General features: G+C 45.9%; 1 protein-coding gene across 1 annotated transcript; it reads left to right on the forward strand.

Annotated features, from left to right (window-relative positions):
- The first annotated feature begins 480 nt into the window (after positions 1 to 480).
- aco2 (aconitase 2, mitochondrial) lies at positions 481 to 9,973 on the forward strand. The gene is made up of 17 exons (XM_069722162.1): positions 481 to 589; positions 2,598 to 2,740; positions 2,945 to 3,203; positions 3,315 to 3,407; positions 3,520 to 3,678; positions 3,811 to 3,961; positions 4,120 to 4,224; positions 4,561 to 4,652; positions 5,573 to 5,678; positions 5,819 to 5,976; positions 6,068 to 6,141; positions 6,235 to 6,346; positions 6,440 to 6,718; positions 6,812 to 7,003; positions 7,224 to 7,356; positions 8,059 to 8,180; positions 8,276 to 9,973. The coding sequence occupies exons 1-17, from the start codon at positions 554 to 556 to the stop codon at positions 8,405 to 8,407; spliced, it is 2,346 nt and encodes a 781-aa protein (XP_069578263.1). The 5' UTR covers positions 481 to 553; the 3' UTR covers positions 8,408 to 9,973.
- Positions 9,974 to 10,919: the final 946 nt, after the last annotated feature.

The raw sequence follows: 10,919 nt of genomic DNA on the forward strand, positions 1-10,919 counted from the left end.
CATCAGCTGCGGCTCTATGGCGCTATCCAAGGGCCTTTACATCTCGACTAATAGTTTTGCAGTCATCTGGTCTTCCATAGCTGCTGCTTGTGTCCTGATGACACAATGAGGTTTTTATACATGCTGTCAGATTTTAAGGTGCCTAATGCTGACTCATTATTCTCTATTCTCAGTTTATATGGTTTATGCACTTTGTAATCTGATGTTAGACAAATCAATACTCCTGTTGACTAATCATGAAGCAATTAAGATTTGATCAAAATTTGCGTGGAAATACAAACGTGAGCACAAAAAAAAAAAAAAAAAAAATCTTCCGCGATTATGTGAGAGGGGACGCATTGGGAGGAATGGACAAGATGAAGACCATACTGGACCTGAGAGGGACGTGGACAAAGCGGAAGCTGTCCAGCCGGCCTCTAACGGAAGGTGGCGGTAGCACGGAGGGAAGCCAGCTGCTGACAAACCAGAGAAGAAGAAGAAGAAGAAGAAGAAGAAACGGGTTTATAATCGCGTGACGTCACCGCCGACCCTCACATCTTTGTCAGTGAACAAAATGGCAACCTACTGTCTCACCGCCGCCCGGCTCCAGGTAAGAGAGAAAACGGACTCGTGTTTCTGTTAATCACGCGTGTCCACAGACTCACTTTCCGCCTCCGACTAAATGAATGCGACGCCTCGCGGCTGTGACCCGACGGGACGTCTGAGACCGGTTATTAGCGGGTTTTAACGGTCCGGGTCACCGCGTCCCCCGACCGAGCTGGACCGAACAGACGGTCTTGACAGAAATAAATCACGAATCAATCACAGCTAATGTCTCCGTTTGTAAGAAGTTGTGATCGACACCCGGAGGACGTGAACCCACCGTTGGTCGGCTCGTTGTAATGGTTGTGAGAGAGAGAGCAAGGTTACAACAAGGTTAGACTCCCAGCAGGCTGCTGACATCCACAGACGGGACACAGGGGACACAGGGGACACAGGGGACATACTGGAGAAAACATGGTCCTGGCCCTTAGTTGTTTTTTTTAGGGGGGAGGATGTGTTAAAAGAAAACCAGATCCCCTCTCTCTGCTGTGAGGTTCACAGGACGTGTGTCACGTGTTCAGTAATAACTGTTTAGTGTTTTTAGATGTCATCTAATGATCACAGACTACAAGGTGTCAAAACTCACAATATCCGAAGACAAAGTCGACTCTGATTGACCTCTAATGGAGATCACGCTCACCGCTGGGGGATGAAGACGAAGGAGACCACAAAACCACAACAGCCTCCTCTGACAGTGACATAAAAAACTGTATGTTTTTAGGCCTGGAAAGTCACATGTTGACTAGTTTATGACCTCGGACTGAATAATGGGAGGTATTGATCAAATATTGAATCGATACACGAGAGCCAAGTCTTCGTCTTTTCTTATTTAGATAAAAGAATAAATCTGTCAGTGGTTTTATGACCCTGTGGGTCAATCGGTGTATTTGACAATCCCATAATGCTGTAATAGAAATGATGGATGTGAGATGACTGAAACTTGATGTTTTATTTTTGGGGGATATAATTTGCAGTTGAAAAAAGTAATAAATCAGCAACAGATTGTGAAATATGTTATTGCAGTACTCTGCATGTCCAGCATTGTGATAACATGGTGTTGTTGGCTCTCACCTCTCACCTACATCCATAGAAAATGTATAATAAACAACCTACAGAAGGCCAAGCCTCAAACTTTACCCTTAATTCTCTCTCAAATTGATGACTAAACCTAAAACTAGATTTCAGCGTTAACGCGTGAATTGTCTCCTCCATTGATTGACAGCAGCTCTTTGTTCGTAGCCTCTTGACACTTAAAGTCAACCGATTATTTCATCGAGTGACCGCTAATCTTTAGGATGCATCTTCTGGTCATTGTCGACCTTCAGCTCCACAGTTTCTTATCAGGAAGCTTCTTTGATTTGTTCTCGTGATTTAAAAAAAAAAAAAAAAATCTCTGCTCACAGCTTGCTTTACAATCATTCATGAAAATATATATTCAAACCGAGCTGCAGCTGTAGAAGCGCCGTCTTCTCCTGGACGTTCCTCAGCAGCTGCTCCGGAGGAGCTTGTGGGTTAAAGGTCACATAAGGACCACTTTATAGTTGATCGGGCAGGACTCTGGACACAAACAAACGCCTCCTCAAGTTTCCACCCCTCGTTAATCCAGTCACATGCACCGTTTGATGTAAAAAAAAATAACCCTAAAGTCTTCATTGAGTGTTTCAAAGGAGTGAAGCCAGTGTTTTCATAAGCTGAGAATGTATTTGTGATCGACCTTTTGGGTGAGATGAGGCGCCGACATCTGACACTAGAGACTGAACTGAGAACAGGATAGCATTCACCAGCTAACTTCCCATCATATAAGTTATGTTTCCACATCAAGAGGGTTTTGGGGACAGTATTCCCCCGGCCTGCTCTCTCGGCTCGCTCCTTCAAAGATTTTCAGAATAAAAGAACCAAACTTGAAAGAAACATTTACATATCGAACAACCCCGTGTTTCGGGTGACTGCCCATATAAATCGCCCGCTCTGTGATTATGCTCATACTGGTATGTTTATGGTGTTCGTGTCTCCAGCTGGCCCTGGGCCACGGTGCGAGGCGCCTGCATGTGTCGGCAGCTTACAGAGCCAAGGCCCAAGTGTCCATGAGCCGCTTCGAGCCCACTTCCTTCGTCAACTACAAGAAGCTGCAGTCCAATGTTGACATTGTGCGCAAAAGGTCAGTGTTCTTCTATGTGCTCCTGGTCACATCTCTGTTTCCTCAAACACTCTGTTATCAGTGCGAATGTTTATCTGAACTTTACCCCAGTTGTTCAGGATAGTTGTTGTCTCTCCAGCTCTCACCAGTCTGCCCGACTCGCACTGCAAAATGAAATGCAGCCTCCCTTAATCATTAAGATATGGTTCAATGTTTTCTCTCCAGACTCAACCGGCCGCTCACACTCTCAGAGAAGATCGTGTACGGCCACCTCGATGACCCCCACAACCAGGAAATCGACCGCGGTCGCACCTACCTGCGCCTGCGGCCCGACCGCGTGGCCATGCAGGACGCCACCGCCCAGATGGCGATGCTCCAGTTCATCAGCAGCGGCCTGCCAAAGGTGGCCGTGCCCTCCACCATCCACTGCGACCACCTGATCGAAGCTCAGACTGGAGGGGTGACGGATTTGGCCAAGGCAAAGGTGAGAGGGATTTGTTTACAGAAGATATTCTTGCGTTGTAATGATAAATTCTTGTCAAAATGCGACGCGCAGCATCTTAAACTTGAGCTGGAGTCGTGGCTCTCTTCGTAGGAAGTCAACCAAGAGGTCTACAACTTCCTGTCCAGCGCTGGGGCAAAATACGGAGTCGGCTTCTGGAAACCCGGCTCTGGAATCATCCACCAGGTATAATTACTTCAAATTTGAAAGAAGCTTTGGCTGAACATGCTAATCTTTAGAGCCACTGTAATTATAGTGCTATAATTATGCTAACAGTTGTATTTTTGTATCCTAACAGATCATCCTAGAGAATTATGCCTACCCAGGAGTGATGCTCATTGGTACAGATTCCCACACACCAAACGGTGGTGGTCTCGGTTCCATCTGCATTGGAGTCGGTGGAGCTGATGCAGTCGATGTCATGGCGGGAATCCCCTGGGAGCTCAAGTGTCCCCAGGTTTGAAGAATCCACCATTTATCACACATTATTCTGCCGCGTCTCTTTGTTTCATCTCCCTCTAGTATGTAACTGCAGCTGTTTTGTCTCTGCGTTCCTGCACTTCTAAAACACCATAAATTCCCCTCTAAGGTGATCGGTGTGAAGCTGACCGGCAAACTCTCCGGCTGGACGTCTCCTAAGGATATCATCTTGAAGGTGGCCGGCATCCTGACAGTGAAGGGAGGCACCGGAGCCATCGTGGAGTACCACGGACCGGGAGTCGACTCCATCTCCTGCACAGGTCAGAAATAAAAGGTTTTTTTTAATTTATTTTTTTAACCTTGAACATGCTTCGCTCTTCCATAATAACGCACTTCAAACCAAGACAACCCTCTTTATACCAAATGTGTAGAAACAATAACAACAGTACTGCTCATGATTGTGTGTCTTTGTGTGCAGGCATGGCCACCATTTGCAACATGGGAGCAGAGATCGGAGCCACAACCTCTGTGTTCCCCTACAACCACCGCATGAGGACCTACCTGGAGAAGACAGGACGTGGACGTAAGTTCAGGGCTTATATGTAACGTTTTAAAAAGTATTCCCATTTAATCACATGCAGAGTGACGAAAACTTAATGATAGAGTTGTGTCGAGTTGGTAACAGGCTTTGTTTGAATCCGGCCAAATACCACACTTGAAAGAAAACATAATCAAGATTACAAAAAGGCATTACGGTCAGTTAAAAAACCTCTAATGCAGAAATCATGGAGGAATTGAAAGTGTGTGAAATGTCATCCAAAACTATGTTTACAGAAGTTTTCCTGGAGGACTTTGATGTTGTAAATGTGAGATTCAGTGTGTCTCAACACGGCTCCCTCCTCCTCGTGTTTCTCCTCAGAGATCGCTGCCCTGTCTGATGAATACGCCGACTTATTGGTACCAGATGAAGGATGCGAGTACGACCAGGTCATCGAGCTCAACCTGGACGAGGTTTGTCTTTTTTTTTTTCTTTTTTTTTAAATGATTGTTTGGTGTTTGTGCCTTTTTATTGAATAATTCAGGGGTCACTGAGCTCTACTGCAGAGATTTATGACCAAATCTCAACTTTCCTCACAGAAGTTTTATTTGTATATTCTATACACTTTGTATTGTTTATTTTAATGGTATTTTATAATCCGCTGAAAAGCAAGCTGTTCGTGAAATTACAATATTTACTCAGTGTGATGAAAAAGTTCTCCGACTGCGCCCACAACAAGCAAAAACTGCACCTGATTTAAATCTGGCTGCCATCCCAGCAGACAAGTGGCGTCCTTGTGCAGTGACACGGCGCTCGCGGTGCTCCTGCTATGCTTGGACGGTTCCCAGGAAATCCTATTCTGTAAGCGCCCCCGGCACCATCTGTGATTCCTGGTGGATCTCCTCCACAGTATCAAAACAGCTCAGCTTCAGCTCGAAATTCACTTTTGGGAACAGGAAGAAGTCAAATTCAGCAAGTAAGGGTGACGGGGAGTGATGAATGAGGAATCGTTTGAGGACGAGAACACAGAGACACTTGTGAGACAGGTGCTGATGCTGATAAAGCGATGTAACTTGGAAAACTTATCCACAGAAGTTATTACTTCCTCCTGCTCCGTGCTCATTACTGTGCTGCGCTACGTTTGTGCACATGAACAGTTTCTGAACTTTTTTAATCGCACCTCGTACCTATTCTGAAAACATGCAAACCTGTGTGGGTGCTGTCAGAATGTGTCTTCACCTCTGAATACCCATTTTACCACTAGAACTGATCATGTCTGTAATAACTCACAGCAACATGTATGTGTACGTGAGAGGTTCAGTTCATGTGGTACATTTCGAGTTTATCTGAGAATCGGCGTGTTCCTTCACCGTCATGCTATTTCTCTGTCCAGCTGAAGCCCCACATTAACGGACCGTTCACCCCCGACCTGGCTCACCCAGTGTCCGAAATCGGTGCTGTGGCTGAGAAGAACGGCTGGCCGCTGGAGGTCAAAGTTGGTAAGAACCCACCAGAGAGGGATTAGCTGCGTGGCTTCATTCATACTCCTGCTTTTTATGTTAATTGCAGACCACAGATGAACATTACCAGAAGGATGAAGTTGCGAGTTTAACTCCCTCTGGTTGCTTTCACTTTTCAGGTCTGATCGGCAGCTGCACCAACTCCAGCTACGAGGACATGGGCCGCGCCGCCTCTGTGGCCAAGCAGGCTTTGGACAAAGGCCTCCAGTGCCAAGCTCAGTTCACAGTCACCCCCGGCTCGGAGCAGATCCGCGCCACCATCGAGAGAGACGGATACGTGAGTCCTGGCACTGGGAAGAAGCGGAGAGTTACTTTCCTTACAGGTGGTGAAGTGATGAAAGCTTTAATGTGCTTTTGTTCTCCCGTAGTCAAAGATCCTCCAAAATGTGGGAGGTGTCGTCCTGGCGAACGCATGCGGACCCTGCATCGGACAGTGGGACAGGTAGCTATAGACCAAGAGCTTTGGAAGCGTTTGTTCCACGGCCAGCTCGTTCAACTCCACACGTCAACATACCGTCTGTGTGTTTGTGTTCAGGCGTGATGTGAAAAAAGGAGAGAAGAACACCATCGTCACCTCCTTCAACAGAAACTTCACTGCCAGGAATGATGCGAACCCTGCCACGCACGCCTTTGTTACTTCTCCTGAGGTAAACTCACAACAGACCAGTCCACGCTGACGAGGACACACGAGCTCATATTGTGAACCTAAATGCCTCCCTTCTTCTCCTCCTCCTCCTCAGATTGTCACCGCCCTCGCCATCGCCGGCACGTTAAACTTCAACCCCGAGACGGATTACCTCACAGCCCCCAACGGAGAGAAGTTCAAGCTGGATCCCCCCACCGGAGACGAGCTGCCCTCCCGCGACTTCGACCCGGGCCAGGACACCTACCAGCACCCGCCCCCGGACGGCAGCAGCCTGAAGGTGGACGTCAGCCCGCAGAGCAACCGGCTGCAGCTGCTGGAGCCCTTCGACAAGTGGAGCGGGAGCGATCTGGAGGACATGCGGGTCCTCATCAAGGTCGGGTCCCTGACATGAGTTTTAACAGTTTGCGCTGCTGCTGAAAGAAGAAGCGCTGTTTTTTTTTATCGTAACCACGTTCTGTCTCTGTAGGTGAAGGGAAAATGCACCACAGACCACATCAGCGCTGCGGGACCTTGGCTGAAGTTCCGCGGCCACCTCGACAACATCTCCAACAACATGCTGATCGGCGCGGTGAACAGCGAGAACGAGGCTGTGAACAAAATCAAGAACTACCTGACAGGAGATTACGCAGGAGTCCCTGACGTGGCCCGTCACTACAAGGTGAGGATCCCAGAGGAGGAAGATTCAGCTTCATCATCATCATCATTCGGCCAAAGCTGCTTCTTTCTTAATGTTAACGTTCATAATCTTGCTTCAATCACATGAATTCTGTTGCTTTACTTTCTGTTCGACACTTGAAAGCCACTGAGCTCTGAATGGAAGCACGTCCTGCTGAAACGCTGAATCGATGAACTCAGTCCTTGTATCTGGTTGTGTGCAGGCCAACAGTGTGTCGTGGGTCGTGGTTGGAGACGACAACTACGGCGAGGGCTCCAGCAGAGAGCATGCGGCGCTGGAGCCCAGGCATCTGGGCGGCAGAGCCATCATCGTCAAGAGCTTCGCCAGAATCCACGGTACCGCATGAACACTACACAGGAGGAGGGGGAAGTTTAGTATATGGAGGAAGCCTTGAAATCCCCCTTTGCATGCTGAATGTCTCATGATTTGTTCCAGTCCATCACTTTCGTAGTTTGCCCTGAATTTGCATAATTATGCATTCGGTTTTTTTGCGGTATCTCGGGAACGCCTCGAGGGAACAAACGTTCTCCTGGACTGGATGAACTGATTAGAATTTGTTGGTCAAAGGTCACTGTGACCTCACAAAATGTTTGTGGCCTTAACTCGAGGACCTTGGCGCAAATTATGACAACATTTCACACAAATGTCGAATAGGATCATTTTATATCCAAAAGGTTCATTTCATTGTGACATCATAGTAATCGCCAGAAACACTTTTCTGGTCATTATTCAACACCTTAATTTAGGAACAGAAAAGGAGACGGTGAGCTAATGTTTCATGTAATGTATCTTTATTTGTTGCATCATGTTTAGTCAGAATCAGCTTTATTGGACAAATTCCTGTAAAGTCATCACTGCATACATTATGTTGATTCTCTGGACAGATATGAATGTACTTGACTGTCTAGTGGAAACACAACTACTATACATATATTCTAGTATATTTCACCCTGCATTTAGGAGCGTGGACATCTTTGACCCCCGTGTTTGCAGGCTTTTTATCTCGGTGAACAACCATGTCTCCTTCGTGTCCTTAGAAACGAACCTGAAGAAACAGGGCCTGCTGCCCCTGACCTTCAGCAACCCATCAGACTACGACAAGATCCGCCCCGACGACAAGATCTCCATCAAAGGACTTAAGACCTTCGCTCCAGGAAAGGTAGGAGTGCGGAGCAGCTGGTAAAACGGCCTGGTTTAAAGTGAGCTGTCAGCAAAAAGCCTCTTTTAACGAGTCTTTCTTCTGTTCCTCCACAGTCTCTGACCGCCATGGTGAAGCACAGCGACGGCAGCGAGGAGAGCCTGAAGCTCATCCACAGCTTCAACGAGACGCAGATTGAATGGTTCCAGGCAGGCTCCGCCCTCAACAGGATGAAGCAGATGAACTGAGGGATGTAGAGAAAAACACAGAGGTGGAGGATTATCAGGAGGGAAAACAGGGTGGTGAGGAAGGATGTTCACCACAGTTTCATCATCAGCATCAGCACACGGCTTCGACTGAAGAAATGTGTTTGTATATCTCAAAGAGTAGAAAAACGTCGGACTAAGTGTCGAGCTGATGTTGATGATGGAACATTTGGTCTTTGGTCAGATACTTGTTCAAAACTTCATCTGTCAATACGTAGCATTTCTTGAAGTTAATGTAAGCTGCTATGTTTCAGCGTCCAGCAGTGATACGTGGTGGTTAGCGATTCAGTTGTAAAAACAAAGGGGAGACACACACGCGCACGCACACACACACACACACACACACACACACACACACACACACACACACACACACACACACACACACACACACACACACACACACACACACACACACACACACACACACACTAAGCGTGACATAAAACACTGCCAGCTGATGCGCTGCCAGTGTTTTTGCAGCTGTTCAAACACGTCAGTGCAGAGTGGAGGCTGCTTGTTGCTTTGGGTTTGTTTTGACCTCTGCATGGCAATAATAAGCTTTAGTCAGCTTACTCGTGTTATTTAAAGTACAGCCTAGACAGGTAAAAATTACACCATTTGTTTCATTTCCTGCTGTGTTAAGTTTGCTCAGTGAAGTTGTAATGATCCAAAAATAAACTTGTGGGCACACTTTTATTCACTCACCTACTTGCAGTTTGCTTGTCTGCCCCCTGGTGGCCACGAGGAGACACTGCAGAGTTTTGCAAGGCATATAAACTTGAAAAAAAGCAAATCCACATGTGTATAATTGGGATTCAGGCAATTTAGCTTAACTTGTTGGCTCCATTGAACTTCAGATGACTGTGTGTGTAACAGTGTGACACCACTAGGGGGCGTTTTTGTGTCCATGCCCTGCACTACTGTATATTTTTTCATCCATCACAAAACATACTGTAAGTGTTACAGGTTGTAGACATTTCCCAACACACAAACACAATACTGTGTACCAACACACAACTGTTCTTCCCTGCTACTTTCTCTACCGCCATCCTTAAACTGCTCCCCCCGTCGATCCTGACGTTTTTACAAGGTCAAATACATCCTATTTATTTATACTTCTTTTCTGCCGAGGTCCAGACCCTGCATGAGTTTTCATAAAAGGCTTTTGTTTTTTCTTCATGCTGAGGGTGAGCTCGGACCTGCGTCCTCTTCCATCCTGTATCTCCAGTGCCCTTTTTTGTAGGGTATCGTGCCATTGTTTTTTTTTTTTTTTTTTTTTTAACTCCCAGAAAATAAAACCACACAGAGAGGAGGGGGTCATTTTCAGATCAGAAGCAACACTTCACTTCCTGCTCCCTGCAAGATAAATGTACCAATCATATGAAGGTGAAATCCATCCCCCTTCTGCTAAACCACTGTATGTAAAGTGTCTGGTTCCATATGTGCATTTTAGTGTTTGTGTTTCTTTTCTCCCAGATTATCTTTTCTGTATTATGGAAATACCAATGGGTTGTAAAATAAAAAGTCACAGATCTCATTTATTTACATCGGCTCCAGAGATGTCACTCTCTAGACTTGGAGTTATTGATATCTTTAGACATTAACCTTGTTAGACTGAACCATCCTTTTTATTACAACTCTGTACATATTAACAATATTCAAACCAGGACAAATGAGCAAAGTCTTACACTTATAATGTGCTTGCGATTATCCTGTTAATCAGGATTGTTACAGGAGGATCGAGTGTTTTTCATCCATGTAAATGTAAAAAATTGAATCCTTGACACCTCTTTTGAGTGACAGGTTCTTGACAGCTCAGATGTATCTGAATAACCGAGGTGCCACATTTGACAAAAAAAAAAAAACAGACCTGAAGACAAAAAAAACAAACTGTCTGCCTTTGCTGTAGGACGGGGGTGTCAAACATACGGCCCACTGGCCGGATCCGGCCCGCCAAGGGGTCCAGCTTGGCCCGCCGGATGACTTTGCTAAGTGTGAAAATTACAGAAAGACATAAATTGCATTTCTATGAGAATATGGAGGTTTATGAGTACAAACGTTTTGTAATTTTTTTTTAATCGATCCAGTAATTGCTTCAAAAACAGCGTAAATGTGACGTCTGCTCCGGAGGCAGAAGCGCTCGCTGCTCGCTTTGTGACCCGTTAAATCTGCAGAGGAGAGCCCAGGCAGATAAACAGTGGGCTGATGTCTGAGTTTTTGGTCTTTATGTTTCTAGTTTATTGTAGAAAGACCTTAAAACAGGGTTTATCATCCAAAAACCTTCACCAATGATTTAAACATAGAGAAATATTGTCGTTATGTATGCGTTATTATGCTATGATTTTACTAGTCTGGCCCACTTGAGAAAGTGGGCAGTATGTGGCCCCTTAACTAAAATGAGTTTGACACCCCTGCTGTAGGACATTTGAATCTGATGCATTCAGATTTGTGGGGAATGACAAAGTGTTTAAATGTTTTTTTAAACTCTTTG

Source organism: Brachyistius frenatus, unplaced genomic scaffold, assembly GCF_029030835.1.
Source record: "Brachyistius frenatus isolate BFR_SWC_R1_liver_20210118 unplaced genomic scaffold, ASM2903083v1 Contig_283, whole genome shotgun sequence".
NCBI lineage: Eukaryota > Metazoa > Chordata > Actinopteri > Embiotocidae > Brachyistius > Brachyistius frenatus.